Genomic DNA, 18,785 nt, shown 5'->3' on the forward strand with positions numbered 1-18,785 from the left:
ATTGGAAGACGGAGGCCACCTCTTTTCCTTTCTTGTGGGCCTCCCAGTTATAAATATTGCAGGCCGTTGATCCCATTTTAAGGAGATCCACACTTTGAGAATTCTACAAAATCTACCAGTACCACACATCTAGAAATAACAAGGCAACGCTGATTGAGCGAATGGGTTGATTCGAAGAGTTACTTGTACCGCTTTCCTCCCGAACTCTAAGAACAGATCTGATACCATAAATGGCACGTGGTCGTTTCGGTCCGGATTGCAATATTGGTACATTGTGACCTAGGCATGTCAATCGTTCTCTTATATCGAAATACCCTCGACTGCATTTTTCAAGCTATCAATACAATGACATATAGGTGATGACAAAAACCTCCCCATACCTCATCTAACCGATAACAGTATAACAACAGCTGATATATGTATATACAATCTTCCATAGTTACGTCCGTTGCTGTTGACGTTCATCAACCAACATACTTTAATCAACGAGCTGTCATGTCATCGTTAGCTTATTAGGCCACTGCAAGTAATTTTTGTGGCTGATATCCGCGCCGCGCCGCGCATTGATTTTCGCATTTTTTTGTCCGTCGTTTTTTTTTATCACGCTAGATTTAGAGTCTGCGAAGATGTCATTCATAACATTTACTTGCTGTGGGCTTAACTCAGTAAGGTTGATACCGTTTTTTTGTGACACTGGCATACAATGTACAATATAAAGAGATAGACTGTACCTCATCTCGAAAGCTTATCTATCAAAAATTGAAAAAAGAAAAACAAATTGAACTCACCGGAATTTTCGACTGACTCGTTCAGCTGTCTGACCTAATTGCTGTGGACACGTGACTTTCTGCACGTGTGACGTCAGCAATGGGTCAAAGGTTGTCCGGACGTCCGAAGTCGATATCGACCCCCCTTGAAACCATTTTTTTGGTTGAAAAACAGATTATTTCTTCATAATCTATTTAACCAACTCAGATGAACTTTCATGCTAAAACAAGGCACCTTAATATTACTATGTCGTTTTACAGATGATGGCCTGCCGTGCCTTCCCATGGACGTTATTTCGCAGGAAACGTTATGTTATCTACAGTATCCTCTTCGCCGCTCTGTTCGTGCTGACTCCCCTGTTCTATGACATAGGCATTCTGAGGCGTAAACCTATGCTGACAAAACACAAGGCAAGGAAGCAACAGGACGTCTCAAATATCACGGGAAGAGGAGTTCTGTGGGAACAACACGTCATAGCTTCTTCTCCAAGACATGTCACCAGCAAGCCATGGAATAAGATCGTTCCCCACGTAGCTAGTACCAGTCAGAACACGGATAGGAGAAAAACAACAAAGAACGTTCACTTATCCCTGTCTAGATATAGAAGTAATGGCGTAAATACAGAAATGGAAGACGGCGACGAAAGAAGAAAACATCTTTTTCCACTGCGGACAGTTGGACTACCACCAAAACTACTTGAGTATCATCACATGATAGACGACGATAGAACCACAACGCCAGTGCCTAAGGAGGACATGCCCCTCCGCGAAACTCTCGCAGAGTCACGTTCAGATCTCGCGAGTGGTCATCAAGGGCAGACCAACGCCCAGTCACGTTCAGATCTCGCGAGAGATCATCAAGGGCAGACCAAAAGACTCGGAGTGGTCATTCTGGCGCTCATGCGTTCAGGCTCCTCGTTCGTTAGCGAGTTGTTGAACAACCATTTGGATTTCTTTTACCTCTTCGAACCCATGTGGACCCTCAAACACAACGGTAAATACTTCTTTAGACCGAAAGGATCCGATGTAGCTCCGGAAAGAAAGGGAGCTCGCGTTAACCGGTACGATCGCGAGTACACCGGCGCCTACGAACGCGCCAAGCTTCGGATGATGAACGACGTGTTTCACTGCAACTTTACCGGGATGGGTCCGTTTTACGCCTCGTATATGAGAGGTGCTTTCATCGGTAGGGACGCCAGTCGGACGGTAAAAGACGCCTGTCGAAACGCCCGCTTCAGGACCGGAACAACAGGCAACAGAACAGACTGCCCTGTGCTGCTTAAAAACATTCCCAGAGTTTTGACAGAACTGTGCACGAAACACAAACACGTGGCGACGAAAACTATCAGGATAGACAACGTCGGGGAGCTGATGCCGCTTGTGCAGGATCCATCGCTCGACTTGAAGATTCTACACTTGATAAGGTGAACACTTGTCCTAATTGTAATACATTTTACTTCCTTACTTACACCTCTCTTCAGAGGCTGTCATTACGTACGTATACGTAGCCAGTGTGACCGCTGATGAGCGACCAAATATTCAACAGTTCGCTCAACGACTTTCACAGAGAACAAATTTTGTGTGTTCTGTTGTCTTTTAAACTGTGCTTTTACATGCATCTTGTATCATATTCCAACGAGAATTGTAAAATTATTAATACTATAGGATAATACAATGCTAAACTTTCTTCCAACACTAATGTATTTACGGATCAAATTTTCAACGACCACTGTCGCCTTCTTCAGGTTTAATAATCATTATTGATCCTGAAGAAGGCGACAGTGATCGTTGAAAATTTGATCCGTGAATACATTGGTGTTGGAAGAAAGTTTAGCATTGCATTACGATTACTACCAACACAATTTGAGAAATGATTGATATGCTTTTGACAGGGACCCTCGAGCGATTGTAGCATCCAGACTGGCACTGTCGCACCCTGCCGCCGTGCGGAACCCATTGGGACTGCAGGAGCTGCTGATTCGTACTCTGGAAGTGGACGACATCTGCGGGTGGATGGAGAGGAACGTGCAATACAGGGATCACTTACCTCAGAAGCTAGAGGGGAGGTGAGACATTCATCTTATAATTAGACTTTCTCTTAGGGAAAATTTCTTAAGGAGGGAAAGGGCCCGGGAGTTTTTTTCCTCTCTCCGAACTTAAGACATTCTAGCTTTGGCTACCATATACCACTGATGTCGAAAGTCGGGTACGGCTGCCCCAAAAATCAGTTCTGCACTCTTAAGCTTGACCGGGATCGACGCAGCTACTTTTATCTGTAAACACCATTGCAATTAAGATCTGTGATACTCTTGCGACCCTATCGCATATCAGTAGCGTGAGCTTCTATTTCTTTGTATTCTATTGTATTCTATTGTATTCTATTGTATTCTATTGTATTCTATTCTATTCTATTCTGTTGTATTGTATTCTATTCTATTACAGGTATGCCTTGGTACGGTACGAGGACGTGGCGGCCGACCCCTCAACTATGGCGCAGAAGATTTACAACTTTCTGGGGATCCCATTGTCAGATGAGGTCAGTGTATGTCCTAAGAGTGAAATATCTATTTGGTGGGCATGTATCTAATCTTTGGTAGGGTGCTGGTAACTCAGCACCATCTTTTCAATTCTAAGAAAAGTGTATGATATACTAGTGCCTGTTGACAAATATATCACCACGACTGGATGATAATAAGAGCTCACGTTCTGGCACAATCATAATCATTCTAGTACATAGTATCATTGACATGATATGGGAGAGGGGGGGAAACATATGAAATGAACTTTCAATTGCAATACATGGAAGACTAGTAAGTAGCCTGGTATACAGACTTATCATAGTTGCTGAGTCTCTTCCTTCTAGGCCTCTTACGCCAAGAGCAATAATAGTTCTGGATACCAGGCTAACAAAATTAAGAACATAATGCATACATTCCTGACACAGCATACTATTACCAACATATTGTATTCTAGAGCGTTAGCATGTACATTATTCTATTAGACTATTTTACTGTTAGTCATAGATTAGATTAGTTCTCTATATCTGTCAACAATTAGCAATAGCTCAATTCTCATGTACGTAAGTTGCCATACATTGTACCAGCTACAATTTTCGCGTAATGAAACTTCTTCTTCTACAACAAAGAAACAAGAAGTTACGCAGTTCCCATTCAGTGTGCGTTCCTAGCCTGATCCTGTTGTACCTGCAGGTTACGGAGTGGATCGACAAGAACACGAAGGGCCGCCATCACATCGTCAGCAAGTACCAGACCAACAGGAACTCCCAGGCCACCCTGGACACCTGGCGACACAAACTCATCTTCTCCTCCGTCTCCAGGATACAGAACAGGTACGGACCTCTCTCTACCGACCTTGATGCCAGACTGTTTCCAGGACCGCGCCTACCCAGGCCAGCTCCTCGGCTCCAAGGCCAACATGCCCCGAAAGAAATTTACGACAGCCCCCTGAGTTAACACCATGGGACTGAGATAACATTTCTTGGGAGCATGTTGGCATCCAGGCTAGTCCGGACTGACTCCTTTTTAACCAAATCAAGACAGCAGTTTCCTTTGTCTACTTTGCCTCAGACTATCATACTTGCAGTATCTTACCTTCCGTCTTGTAATATGAAGGTCAGGAGTTTTATGAAGAAATTGACTTTATTTTGCTTTCTTGCTTTGCTTCCGCGACAATTTTGTCCTATGAATATATGAAATCATATTTTTTTGTATTTTGTTGCATCTTTATTTTGACATTTCCACATGATGTATAGCCTGAAATGGAATCCATCCGTTGTTAATATATTCCTTTTATATCCCACAGGTGCCACAACATCATGGCAAAGTTGGGGTACCGGCCGGTGCATAATGTGGGCGAACTGACTAACATGACGAATATACTGGTAGAGGCGCCGTCGCCAGAAATTGCTAATTTGATCACCTAAACATGAGGCAATACACGATTTGTTATAACCGGGTTAACGGGTTAAACTGCGCATGTAAATCGAGATGCACTGTGGATGATATGTCAAAATTGAAAAATATGTACATAAGTCTGTACAAGAACTGCTAACAAATTAGGGGTCTTCGCCTTCGACCTAGTATCCACAATGCATCACGCTGTGCATGCGCGTGAATTGGCTTATATTCTCTACCAGAGTTCCTGGCCGACTGAAAATTGGCCAAAACGGAGGAACCATTCCATTACATGGCTTGGCCAGTTATTGGAGAACAGTCGGTCGCAGGTTACAAACGGCAACTCTATGGCCGGCTAACTCCTTTGCAAATTATTCAACCTGTTTGGCCCATTTCTATTTCTCCAACAAACCACGGAGTCTAGATTTGCAGCTTAGAATTCAAACGTAAATTTCCTCCGCAAGCAAAATTATTGGCAAAATATAGTTTTAAACTCTTATATTCGGAGACTTGATTCTATACCTTATGACAGTGTGAATATGGATCAGTGAAATAGTTGTTCTAAGAACATTTTAGGTAACGTTATAATACTTGATTGTGAGAATGTAATGGACCATTTAAGAAACATTATAATTAATAAGGAGTCATTCGTTTTAAGAATAGACTTGTCATTTATTGATGATTTTGGCTTTGCAAAAATTATATCTGTATTTTATAGCAAGCAACTTTTTTCATGATTATTTGTATATAAAGATAAATTGAATTCCGTTTTATTATTGTCGCTACTTTATATACAGTATTTATTCACATCCTCATTTGTTTGATAGAAGTCTTATCGTTACTGTATCAAAACTACGCGTTTGTTTCTTTCAATGATAAAGTACTACATTCAACTGCCTACGATCATTCCTTGTCCTAGCTCTTATCACGAGAGCAACCTTTAGCAAACATACAACGTATCAAAGTGATTGTGCCAGACTCCCGTTTTTCATTTTCTGTATGGCATAAACATCTATACCTCATAATTTTGCTCAATACAATTATACACGGTATCGTGTAATCTTTAAGCAGATGTGTTTGTGCAACATTTAGTACATATTTCTAGTAAGGCACCTCTTCGCCTGCTCCTACTGCCGCGTAAAACACTGTGCCTGATCCTTACATCTGCTTTGAGATTAGGCGTCGTGTAGTGTATTCTAGCATTTGGCACAAACATACATGGTATAGTGACACATCGTACTACTGGTTAAAAACTGATACTGGAACATCCATGGCTTCTCGGAGCGCATCCAAACGCTTCTTGTTGTAGTCCATGTCAAGGAACGGAACGAAGAAGAGCACCTGAGGACGCCATTGTAAAAGGTCATAAATATGATTTCAAATGATACATAAAACTATGATAGAGTAATTAGAATAATGATGATATAATTCCGTTGGCCGTAGTTCGATCGTAGGGTCGGTCCCAGCTCGGACATGTTGAAAGGGATGGTATTCGGTTGGTGACGTAAAGCCAGTGGCCCCTGTACGCGTATGAGGATCATAGGAGCTTGATTAAGCTTCAAACGTAGCGTAGCTATAGCTGCATTGCACTACTAGCTAAAGCTAACGAAAAATGTCATGCTTCAGTCTGAGGTTCGAAAGCTTAACCTACCTGACCATTGGCAAAGTGTTAACGGTGATATGACTGATCAAATTTAAGTTTTCGCACTTTTGTGTTGAGTGAAGATAAATAGTTTTGACACAACAATACAACAGGAAGAAGTTAATCTAACGACAATTGTAACAGTACAGTAATGTATGGAGATTTGGAAACTCCAAGAAGATCTTCCGATGGCAAAGCTGTATCTACGGGACAAAACAGTACCATGAACTCCGGTGGCCAATGGATACTGTTTCGGCCCATGGGTAATGTCTAGCCACCGAATATCTGCTTGGAGCTGGAAATTCGGAAACCCGTACAAACATGGCAGTTGAGTTATCGCTGATGTTTAACAATTCTAAGGGACTAATCTACTTTTCTAAATAATCAATCTATAGATACACTCTAATCTACAAGTTAGTATTCTTATATGGTATACGTGTAAAATTACCGTGTTGAGGACGAAGCACAGCGGGACCAGGGTGGGGAACAGTCCACTGGAGAAGGACGCAGCCTGTAGAACATGGAAGGTGAAGATTTGTAGGCTGACATTTACTTGTTAAAACAGAATAATTCCTTCACTATCTGTTCTAGAAGTTTTCAAGTGTTAGAGTTTTCGGTGCACATTGACGCCATTTTGAAATTCATCGCCATTCCTACTCCCATGTAGAGGATCGGAAATATGAATGGATGGATGTTTGTTTGAATTAATTAGCTTTAGCTACATGAGTCGGACAAAGCAAATTCCAGCTCGAGATCATATTTTTACGAACTTCAAGCTAGATATGAACGAATGAATGAATTAGCTTTACCAACAAGGGACAAACAAAGTAAAAGCCAGTTCTAGACCATTTTTCCATCCATATATCTTACCTCTGCCTCTGAGCCCTCGGTCTGCCCCGGCCTGAACTCTATCTCCACCACGTCCAGCCACTCCGCGCGGGTGTACGTGAAGATCTGCACACGGTAACGTTCTTCGTCCACCTGGAAACACAAATAATAACGATACTAATAAGTTTATTACAAATTCATGCCCGAAGGCTAATTACAAGTTTACAACAATTATTGATGATGTACGAACATAAAGTGCAACATGAAGCATACATGTGATACAAATGACGAAGATTAAACTACGTTGCTAGTCTACGGTAAGTTTCTATATCTACAGTACTAATTCGAGGTTTGACTTATTCTTTGAGAGCAGTGGAAAATAATAGCGTGTTTGCATTCACTCTGACGTCACTTAGTATTCGCCATGTTAATGGGTTAAAGACTCGTGGCAAGTCATTTCAAAAGTGACAAATTTCTGACAGCACGTTTCCCTCTACCCTAACATGAGAACGCTAGATCTTGAATAAACCTTTATCATCATCGTCGCCCGTCCGGTCGCCATCTTGAATTTATCCACTTATATACCAACATGGCGGCCTTGCCTGTTCTCAAGTTGTGACGTCACATGCGAGTTCCCTAGCCTATCGCTGATTGTGTACTTAGGCCACAGCAAGTAGTTTTTATGGATGACATCAGCGCGCTCATTAATTTTTGCCTGATTTCGAAATAAAAAACAAGAAATTTCATTGCCCTCCGACGGTGGTCAACATGCCAAAAATTGGCAAATAAGTCGTAAACATTGACAGTCTAAGGTGTTTCATTGCATATGAATACCCAGTGTAGTTTCTGCCCATGATGGTATAATAACAAGCTGTTTTCTGCATTTGTTCTAGCAAGGACATTATATAGATAATGGGGGGGGGGGGGTTCTAGTTAATTGAGCTGTATACATAAGGGGTTTCATCGCATATGAATACTCAGTGCAGTTGCTTCAGATGATGGTACAACAAGCCCTTTTCTGCATTTGTTGTAGTTAGTCTATTGAGATGTTCTACAAGGACATGTTTACATTAAATCAAGGAGGTTTTATATCATATATGAAACCTCATTGGTTGAATACAGGAATAAAAGACCTGTTGGTCATGATATCATATTTCGTCGCCTCAGTTCTTCTTTAACAAGACTTATGATCTCAAAATTTGAAAATATAGGAATCTCGTTTTTTTGGCCCGCCTTGTTTTTTTTTCGCCCTATCTCATTAATTTTGGAGTCTGCGGAGGATGTCATCCATAAAATTTACTTGCTGTGGCCTTAACTATATTGTTATCTCACAAAGTTGAATTCCCCCCAACGCAAAACTTCTTCGTAAAACGTTTTGCTGTATTACAGAGTGTCGTGTTAACTGCACTGTTGCGCCAAATGGCGGTTACATCGGTTAACGTTGACCAATTAACAAAAAAGGTTCTGACGTCACCTTGTTGACCTTGTGTTTCCTCCAATAAGGGCTGTCGACCTTGACCTTCTCCAGCGCGCTCAGCAAACTCTTCAAGGAATCCGGAGCGGTGGCTTCAGACTGCCAGCTGAAATTGCAGCAAGAGTTCTAAGATCTCACGCCTCCGTGAAATATCTAGAGTTATTTTCTCATATGCCTTCTTTAACTGTAGATTATCAACTACGCAGAGGAGATTTTGATTAACATAATGTGTGCCCACCGATAACTTACTGCAGCGCAACGGTGAACGTGACAAGCACATGAAAAACACTCAACTGCGAAAACATAGCAAAACAGACAGACAAACAACAATACAATCCCGTGAATTGGAAGCCTCTTCTGTTGACCCCATGACCTTGAAAGTCTGTCATGTCTGATAAACGACTAGCCTCCAAGCTTGCACTCCCGCAAGTCTGGCCATTGAGTACATGTAGTCGTTGAACTCACGTTTCCTTGTGAGAGTGGAGATTCCGGATCCCGGGCAGCCACATGGCCGGGCGGATGGCGGCCTGGACGGGAGCCTGGAGGGAGCTCAGGAAGCAGCACGCCATGTCGGGAGAGCTGGAGAAGGTATATAGAAATAACGTTACATTTTAAAAGACTGTATGGAAAACATTACTCTCTAAGCACGTTTTCGACCAAAAGAAAACAAAACATAAAGGCCAAAAAATGCCTAAAGAAACAAAGGATCATGCCTCTGCGGGTCCCGGGAACTTGGCAATAGTCTGGCCCCGATGTCACTGATAGATTCGGCCATCCCACTTACACTATTAATAATTAAGTTCACTGTCATACAGGAGGAGTTATACTAGATAACATCCAGATCTAGTTTTAACGAAGAAGATTATCTTCTGCCAGAGATGCTAAATGTATGGTACACAGCAGACAAAGTAGTGCAGTGTATATATATAATATGGGGTGGGGTATCGGGTCACGGATGATGGGTGTGAATGGGGGCTAAGCTTTTCGACAAATACTGCAGTGATCGCTACGCAACGTCCCCTAAAGAAAAGGTCATACTGTCAATGACCTTCGCTCCAATATGGCGTCCGAATATCGCCGAATTTCAAAATCGCTAGGAAGTCAAACGTATTTTTTGCCTAAAAATCTACTGTTACATACATGTAGGACGAAACTCAGTAGCCTGTGGACGTTAACATCGGCCAATCTCTAAACATCATGGCGCGCGCTGTCATAGAGGACACCGGTCGTGTTGCTGCCGGAAATGTCCTTTTTAATGATTGATTGAAGACCTTTATTGTATGTTCGTGCCCCGAGGGGCTAGATACAGGTCGTTTAACACAAACCTTACTAACATCTAAGTGACATATACAGTGAAATATGTACAGTACATTAGAGTTCGAAGATTCGTCGGGCGATCTATTTTCCTGTTTTGTGACACCGGCTTTGGAATCAAAACCCTTTTCGGTTTTTTTTTTCAGGGTCTGTCAGTAGTCACTGTATGGCAGTGACGACGGAGAACAACAGCCGGGATTTGAACTCTTGACCGTCTGAGATGCAGGGTCGGGGCCTCAGACAATTAGAGCACACATGGTACAACAAGGGAATGGCTAGCCTCCCGTTAGTTATACGAATTGGGCTTGCTTTGCGTTTTATGTGCCTTTTTTACAATCAGAAAACGGTACAATATAAGCAAGAAGCCTGCTGCTAAGGACGCTAGGAGTGACCTGGAATCACAGAGCATCCATAACAGGTATTGATATATTTCAAAGTTTCCATATGAGACATTATAACGAGATTGTATACTTACGATTATGAACGATACCAGGGTTTCGTCACTGCATCAATCAAAATGATGTCGCCGAATAGCAACTCACAACTGTTAAGTAAACCCTTTCATACGTATAACCTGGGCCTTTAACCAACGCCTTGTAAAGAAATAGACACTTAGGCTAGTAGGTACACGGCAGTAGAGAAGGTCGCTGGTTGGGATGTTTCGAATAACGGAACCCGGAAGTACGCGAGAGGACTTTGCTAAAGTAGATCAAAGGTCAAAGAAAAAGGACGGACCGTACCATTATGTTACAAAGTCCTAGCGAATTTCTGTTGAACTGCAGCTAGCTACGTAGTGAATAACTGTTCCAACGACAACCATCCCTTGATTTATTCAAGGGGGTTAAATATACATTAACCGGGAGGGACGTAAAACGGGGGTCCCGTGCTCGAGGAGGTACCTCGAACACGTTAAACAGCCTCATTACCCTACACATTGGGTACCTGCCTGTGGCACTGGCTGCAAATACACCTGATATTATTATTTACAGGTTTGCGATAGCAAAACCTGTTCTGTTTTTGCATCCAAGGATGGGGGCGGCCATGTTGGATGTGACCATTTTATTGGGAGGGGTGTTTCTTTTCGCTAATGTTGGGTGTGACTATTTTGACGGAGGGGTGTTTTTCTTGCTAGTTTCCTTTTTTTTTGTTTTCTTGCTAATTTTTTCTTGCTTTGGGTTGGGTGTGACCATTTTGACCGGAGGGATGTTGTTTTCACTAATGTGTGGGTGTGATAGATGGAAGTTATTAGTGTGGCGGTGTTGTCACCTTGCCGTTGGCACAAATGGACACAAGACCCACTGTACTAAAGGACGAGCAAGGTCCACTGAGCATCATGTTGTTGAGGTCTTGTCGGAAAGTAGGGGACGACAAGATCCCCAACGATAGAGGGTTAATAAAGATTTGTTATTTAATGTGATGTTGGATTAGGAAGTGTTGAAATCGATAATATTGGGGGTGGTTTTTGTCGCTAATGTTGGTTCCCTATATTTTTCCTAGTTTTGGGTTGGGTGTGACCATTTTGACCGGAGGGGTGGTTCTTGCCACTTATGTTAGGTGTAAGAGATGAATGTTATTAGTGTGGTGGTGTTGTGACCTTGCCGTTGGCACAAATGGACACAAGGCCCACTGTACTAAAGGACGAGCAAGGTCCACTGAGCATCATGTTGTTGTGGTCTTGTCGAAAAGTAGGGGACGACAAGATCCCCAACGATAGAGGGTTAATAAAGATTTGTTATTTAATGTGATGTTGGATTAGAAAGTGTTGTAATCAATAATATTGGGGGTGTTTTTTGTCGCTAATGTTGGTTCCCTATATTTTTCTTAGTTTTGGGTTGGGTGTGACCATTTTGACCGGAGGGGTAGTTTTTGCCACTAATGTTAGGTGTAAGAGATGAATGTTATTAGTGTGGTGGTGTTGTGACATTGCCGTTGGCACAAATGGACACAAGGCCCACTGTACTAAAGGACGAGCAAGGTCCACTGAGCATCATGTTGTTGTGGTCTTGTCGAAAAGTAGGGGACGACAAGATCCCCAACGATAGAGGGTTAATAAAGATTTGTTATTTAATGTGATGTTGGATTAGAAAGTGTTGGAATCAATAATATTGGGGGTGTTTTTTGTCGCTAATGTTGGTTCCCTATATTTTTCTTAGTTTTGGGTTGGGTGTGACCATTTTGACCGGAGGGGTAGTTTTTGCCACTAATGTTAGGTGTAAGAGATTAATGTTATTAGTGTGGTGGTGTTGTGACCTTGCCGTTGGCACAAATGGACACAAGGCCCACTGTACTAAAGGACGAGCAAGGTCCACTGAGCATCATGTTGTTGTGGTCTTGTCGAAAAGTAAGGGACGACAAGATCCCCAACGATAGAGGGTTAATAAAGATTTGTTATTTAATGTGATGTTGGATTAGAAAGTGTTGGAATCAATAATATTGGTGTTTTTTTTGTCGCTAATGTTGGTTCCCTATATTTTGCTTTGTTTTGGGTGTGACCATTTTGACAGGGGTGATCTTTGCCACTAATGTTAGGTGTAAGAGATGAATGTTATTAGTGTGGTGGTGTTGTGACCTTGCCGTTGGCACAAATGGACACAAGGCCCACTGTACTAAAGGACGAGCAAGGTCCACTGAGCATCATGTTGTTGTGGTCTTGTCGAAAAGTAAGGGACGACAAGATCCCAAACGATAGAGGGTTAATATAGATTTGTTATTTAATGTGATGTTGGATTAGAAAGTGTTGTAATCAATAATATTAAATCAATAATATTAGGGTTGGTTTTTGTCGCTAATGTTGGTTTCCCATATTTTTCCTAGTTTTGGGTTGGGTGTGACCATTTTGACCGGAGGGGTGATTTTAGCCACTTATGTTAGGTATAAGAGATGAAAGTTATTAGTGTGGTGATGTTGTGACCATGCCGTTGGCACAAATGGACACAAGGCCCACTGTACTAAAGGACGAGTAAGGTCCACTGAGCATCATGTTGTTGTGATCTTGTCGAAAAGTAAGGGACGACAAGATCCCCAACGATAGAGGGTTAATATAGATTTGTTATTTAATGTGATGTTAAATTAGAAAGTGTAGGAGACGTGATCTTAAAAAACATGGCAGTTGTGGTCTTGTCAGAGATGTAGGGACGACAGCCACAAAAACAATGAACGATTAGTTTGTTTAATGGTGAGATGGCCAATTAGCTTTTGGAATAAAATTAAGTCAATTTTGAAATGGTGAATACTTAAGACCCTTTCCTTCTTACAATAAAGAATGGCCGATGTATAAATACGGTTTCTTTTAGATGCCGATTTGAAGACGACCACATCAAGGATAAAGAAATGACACAGAGACAACGATTCCCGCATACTTACCAAGGGAGACGTAAACGTTATAACACTGACTGATTATGACTTCATAATGTTGGCTTACTACGATCCTTATTAATTACTGAATGTCTCTATTTCTCTCTTGACCTTAATTTCCTAGTTTTACAAATCTCTCGTCTCCTGTCTTACTCTGCTCACACAACATTGATTACTTTATCTCTTCGCTGCAGTTCACTTAAACAAATGAATAACCGTCAAAGAATTATAGCACAACAATTAGCAGACTAATTCTAAAGTAACCGTTCCAAGTTTGGTAAGGAGTTGCACTGTAACTTCTTGGACGTAAGTGACGGAGTGAAATGTTACTGCAGCTTGCAGTTGCATACACATTTGTATTGGGTTTCTACCATTCGTACATCCGGTTTGATTTTAACGAGGTTAATCACCTGTATTTTCTTTCATAACGTTATACATGCAAAATCAGCTTCTAAAAGTTGCACACTAAAATAAACAACAAAATAGACAATACGTATTCGTTTGAATCAAATAAAGTGGACAACATGTGCACGCCAGTGTGTGGATTATCTAAATCGTGTCAGGTAATGTCTGGTTGTAACAGCACAATCATTGTAACACGGCTTTGATGCTGGTCCGGCAGTGGAAGGTCTCCGGCGACCTCCCCTGCTGCGGTTAGAGTCTGTGTGGGAAACGGCCAGATTGTTCCAGGCCTGGATTGTTCCTCCCTAGTGCACGTGGATACCGGGTGCCCCGGATGACCTTGTAGTCCGGTATAGGTGACCTGTGCAGGGATCGAGAAAAAAACATACAGAAACATATCAACCTGAATGCTCTCTTCTTTGGTTCTTGTCGTCTCTGAAGACGGTAGACAACTTCGGTCGATTTAACCTCTTGAATTATTGACTTGAATTAGACTATTCCAAAATCATGATTGGCTTTTCTTTTTCAAAGTAGTTGGCGGTGGCATGTTAGTCATGTAGTTGCTAGGTCCTACAGCCACAGGGAAACAAAATTTAAAATGTATGTGACACTGATAAGCTGTTTGACATATTTCTTAGTACCTACGAATATGGCGTGTTATACTTACTTCAAGGTTTTGGAGTTCGATTAAAAAAACAGGGCTCGAAATTCGCATTTTAGTACAGGTAAAATTGTACTAATTTTATCTGTAGCTAGGAAAACAACATTTGGAGTTAAATATGCGTGAAACTGATAAGCAATTTCACAATTTTGGGTCCCTAGGAATTTGACCTCTTATCCTGTAACTAAGGTGAGTGAAGAGTGTACGTGTAGGGCTCAACATCTGCATGCTAGCACAGGTAAAATTGGAGTTGCGCAGGTAGTTTTGACGGACTTTTACTAATTTAGGCCCCCATTCCGTTGATCGAATTGAGTTATCTGTGAAATCTTTGGTCGCTCATAAAAGGTTGCTGCATTTGAGATTTTGGGTCGCCGTAGAGATTCCACTTGAGCACGTTTTCCAGGAGTTCGGCACTCTCACGGCGATCTGGTCAATTTTACGTTTTTTGAATGGTATTTATTATATCTTCGAATTATTGTTTTATTAATTACAAATCTTTATAAGTATTCATAAATGTTTCTAACAAAAGAAAATACAAGAATACTATGTTTCAGAAGTTGTTCTGATCATTTGCAAACATTTCGAAAGTGACTGTCAAAAGAGATAATTTTTTTTAATAGATTTGAAATATAGATAGCCAGATAGGTTTATTTCATATTTCGAAATATTTCGAACTAAAGATATGGGTCATTTGCCCCCCGTAACCGTGTTGTGACTTGGAATGGGGTCCTTATGTCGCCGTGAGAGCGCGGCGAAAGCGCCGTCCAAGTGGAATGGGGGTATAACTGATACTTTAAGAATTGGACGAATGCGCCGTATCCTTTTTTTTCTACATTTGTAATTATGTTGAGCCCAACATACTGTTGGGCGCAATATATTGTGTTCGTATGGTTTCTTTCTCCTGTCAAATCTTGTAATCGACTCAGCTCGGTCGTCCCTGCACCAACTGAGCTGAAATTTGGTATACATGTAGAGTAGGTAAATACCCTGGGAGCATTTTTTTAATTTTTTTCGATATTGACCTTGAACGTGATTTTATTGAGGTTTTTCTGACCAAAAACGTACATTTTGGCCTCCTGTGCTCTGGAAATACATCCAAATGACCTGAAATTTGCTATGGTGGTACATTGAACAAATATTTAAAGAATCCCATTCGCACTTTTGGCATACAATACTTCGAAATGCGATTTTAGAGGGTGTTTTGGGAAGAAGATCGGCTATTTTCCTCATATGGGGTCACTGACCTATAGGTCACATCTTTATTCATCTGGCCGGGTTGACTAATTCGGTCAGCCAATGAGAGAGCGCAGATTTATCAAGCTCAACCTGATTGGTTGAAATAGTCAATTTAATTAGGGGCACTACTAGTACTCTGACAGGTGCAGACACAACTTCACTACTCCCTGGCTCACATCCTTGTGTTGTAAGTTATTGTTGTGTCCTACTGAAGTTATGTAAGTGCAATTGAGTGGAAGGTTCAAAACCTTTCTGGTGGTATTTTTCGACACACACGGTGTTTTTCTTATTTTAACACTGCATGGAAACAAAGATTTCTACAAGTTCGCAAGCTTGGACACTATGGTAAAACCTGACATTTCCTCGCTATGTACACGAATTTTCTACTCCTCTGTCACCAAGATTGGACACTAGTGCGCACAATAGTGCACACAAAGTACCCAACGTTTCCCACCTTAGGAAACATCCCGTGTCGGGACGTTGACAATAACATTGACATTAACAATAGAGAGTTGTGAAGTGCGTGAAAATTTACGTTGAGCTTGCTTTGAGTAGTTGTTTAAAGAATTAAAGAGTTAAAGAATTTTCAACCTCCTTACGTAAACCCCTGTTACATGTCTACACTATATCGGGCCGCGGGGAAGTCTTGAATATCGGCGCTGATCGATAGCGCATTAAACAAAATGTGTGGCGTAGCGTTGTACTAAAAAAAAAATAGCATATGAATATGGATGCCTGGAAGAGCCCATCCATGCATAGGGTTTCAAATTGGGAGAGATCCATTTCTGACTGGTCTTCAATTCAATTATTCATTCAAATACCAACATTGCAGACATACAACAAACGTTAGCTTCTATGCCACAGTCGATTTTTGCGTGGGGAGGGAAATGGGCGAAACAAGTTGCATTTGCTCCCGCAAATGTTGCCTTTCTAGTTTTTTATGTTTTTTACACGTGAACAAATGCGACGTATCATTTTTCTACATTTTTAATTTATCTTCAGCTAATTCTACAATTGTCGGGGGTTGAGGTTTTCAAACGTGGACAAATGAGATGTACTGGAATTAGTTTTGGAATTTTTACGTTTGTCAGGCGTAAAATTTTAATACGTGGATGATACATGCGACGTATAATTTTTTCTAACTACACAACTAATTCTAAATTAATTTGTCGGGGGGGGGGCTTTGCACATTTTCATACTTGACAAAAAGATGTACTAGAATTGCATTTCTACGTTTTTCGGGCATATGATTTATGGTTTTCATACGTGGACGATGGGACGTTTTTTTGTACATTTGTACTTTGTCTTCAGTTAATGCTACATTTGTCAGGGGTGAGATGTACTGGAATTAGTTTTGGAATTTCTACATCTGTCAGGCGTATGATTTTCATACGTGGACGAGTGCGACGTATTATTATTTTCTACATTTGTAGTTTTTCTACTGTAACAGTCTACATTTGTCGGGGATGTAGATTTTTAAATGTGTACAAATAAGTTGTATTGGAATTAGTTCTTATACGTGGACATGCGACATACTAGAATTAGTTCTGGAATTTCAACGTTTGTATGGCACATGATTTTGAAACTTGGATGAATGCGACGTATTTCTAAATTCTAGGCTGCTAAGTTATTGCCCATTTTTCATCAAACCTAAAAAGTTTCAATAACACTTTTAACAGCAATTCTGAATATCAAACATACGTCGAGATGGTTTCGAAAATGGCTACTTGCCGAAATCTCTACCTTGCCATGAAAGGTATCTGAAATGACCACAAAAGCGTAACGTTAACATAAAAACTGAAAAGACCTACCTGCACAAAAACAGAAACAGACGCCTCTTACCTCAGTTCTGTACAGATCGACTCTGGTGTTATTTGTCCTTCCAGTCTCAGAATCTAAATTTCCATAGTCGAGTCCTGTCTGCGGAACGTGAAAAACTTTTCCTGCCTTGGAGATTAATGAACAAACGTCTGGTGTTGCTATTTTCAAACAGTCCATATTCTTCCAATCTCTTCTGGCCGTGCTTCCCCGTTGTTGTTTCCACTGCTGACATGGGGGTGATACATCCCTTCTTGCTCACCATGTTGTCACAACTTTCGATTAGAGTTTAGAAATCTCCATATTATCTGCTAGAAATGAGTTGTTTTCTAACACAAGAAACGCCCTTTGTTCTCATACGTCTAGACACTGTGGCCACGGTACTAGACTGTGTCTGCAGCTGTGTCCTTCTGTCCGCCAGACCAGTACCCTGTAACTGATACTCCCATGGGTGCATCCATGTTGCTGTGCCTGGAGAAGTCATTAACTCGGAAACAGGGCTTAAAATTGATACCCAGTCAATGTTTCCATCACAATGGCACCATCCCAACTTTGCTAACATGTCATACCATTTGTGGTCTATATCTATATACTATATTGCCTAAAAGACCTAAAATTTGGTCATAACAAGATGTAACATTGACGATGGATTAAGGGCAAGAGTAACGGATTATGGTTAGGGTTATGGATTAATTAAGGTTATGGTGACGGATTAAGGGTAAGGATGACAGATTAAGGGAAAAGGTGACGGATTAGGTTATCGGGTGACAGATTAACGGCTATGGTGACGGATTAAGGGTTATGGCGACGTGACTGATTGAGGGCAACCACTGTGAGGGATCAAGGCTTTCGTGACAAATTAAGGGTTATGGAGACGGATTAAGAGCAAGGATGGATGATAAAGGTCAAGGGCAACGGATTAAGGGCCAGGGTGACGGATTAAGAGAAAGGATGGCGGATTAAGGGAAATGATTACAGATTGAGGGTAAGGATGGCGGATAAGGGGAAATAAGTACAGATTATGGGAAAGGGTAACGGATTAAGGGCTAGGTTGATGAATAAAGGGTAAGGATGGCGGATTAAGGGAAATGATTACAGATTGAGGGTAAGGATGGCGGATAAGGGGAAATAAGTACAGATTATGGGAAAGGGTAACGGATTAAGGGCTAGGTTGATGAATTAAGGGTAAGGATGGCGGATTAAGGGAAATGATTACAGATCAAGGCGAAGGGTAACGGATTAAGGACTAAGGCGACGGATTAAGGGTAATGATGGCGGATTAAGGGAAATGAGTACAGATTAAGGGAAAGGGTAACGGATTAAGGACTAAGGCGACGGATTAAGGGTAAGGATGGCGGATTAAGGGAAATTATTA

At 41.3% G+C, this 18,785-nt stretch overlaps 2 protein-coding genes and 1 long non-coding RNA gene across 6 annotated transcripts in view; 1 reads left to right on the forward strand and 2 right to left on the reverse strand.

The window, feature by feature from the left end:
- LOC136439096 (carbohydrate sulfotransferase 1-like) overlaps positions 1-5,659 on the forward strand; it is a 33,127-nt gene extending 27,468 nt beyond the window's left edge. For 3 of the 4 annotated variants that reach the window (XM_066434286.1, XM_066434294.1, XM_066434278.1), the window contains exons 2-6: positions 1,029-2,191; positions 2,660-2,833; positions 3,210-3,303; positions 3,977-4,116; positions 4,590-5,659. In XM_066434286.1, coding sequence (XP_066290383.1) covers positions 1,029-2,191; positions 2,660-2,833; positions 3,210-3,303; positions 3,977-4,116; positions 4,590-4,710 — 1,692 coding nt within the window. In that variant the 3' untranslated portion in view covers positions 4,711-5,659. The remainder of the gene's footprint in view (positions 1-1,028; positions 2,192-2,659; positions 2,834-3,209; positions 3,304-3,976; positions 4,117-4,589) is intronic. The other variant, XM_066434303.1, reaches the window with a different exon arrangement.
- LOC136439132 (uncharacterized) lies at positions 5,333-10,637 on the reverse strand. Its single transcript, XM_066434335.1, has 6 exons — positions 10,415-10,637; positions 9,091-9,204; positions 8,626-8,731; positions 7,194-7,304; positions 6,772-6,834; positions 5,333-6,022 (listed from the first exon to the last, which is right to left on the reverse strand). The coding sequence occupies exons 2-6, from the start codon at positions 9,192-9,194 to the stop codon at positions 5,921-5,923; spliced, it is 486 nt and encodes a 161-aa protein (XP_066290432.1). The 5' UTR covers positions 9,195-9,204; positions 10,415-10,637; the 3' UTR covers positions 5,333-5,920.
- A 2,457-nt stretch (positions 10,638-13,094) lies between these two features.
- LOC136439137 (uncharacterized) lies at positions 13,095-18,334 on the reverse strand. The gene is made up of 2 exons (XR_010756493.1): positions 17,435-18,334; positions 13,095-14,056 (listed from the first exon to the last, which is right to left on the reverse strand). It is a non-coding gene; the product is annotated as an uncharacterized lncRNA (long non-coding RNA).
- Positions 18,335-18,785: the final 451 nt, after the last annotated feature.

The sequence above is a fragment of the Branchiostoma lanceolatum genome, chromosome 1, assembly GCF_035083965.1.
Source record: "Branchiostoma lanceolatum isolate klBraLanc5 chromosome 1, klBraLanc5.hap2, whole genome shotgun sequence".
NCBI classification, from domain to species: domain Eukaryota; kingdom Metazoa; phylum Chordata; class Leptocardii; order Amphioxiformes; family Branchiostomatidae; genus Branchiostoma; species Branchiostoma lanceolatum.

Coding starts and splice junctions, on each gene's coding strand:
- LOC136439132 (XM_066434335.1), bottom strand. CDS start 9,194: ATGGCGTGCTGCTTCCTGAGCTCCCTCCAGGCTCCCGTCCAGGCCGCC. Junction 8,732..9,090: donor CTCCACTCTCACAAGGAAAC/GTGAGTTCAACG, acceptor CTGCAATTTCAG/CTGGCAGTCTGAAGCCACCG. Junction 7,305..8,625: donor GGAAACACAAGGTCAACAAG/GTGACGTCAGAA, acceptor TTGTGTTTCCAG/GTGGACGAAGAACGTTACCG.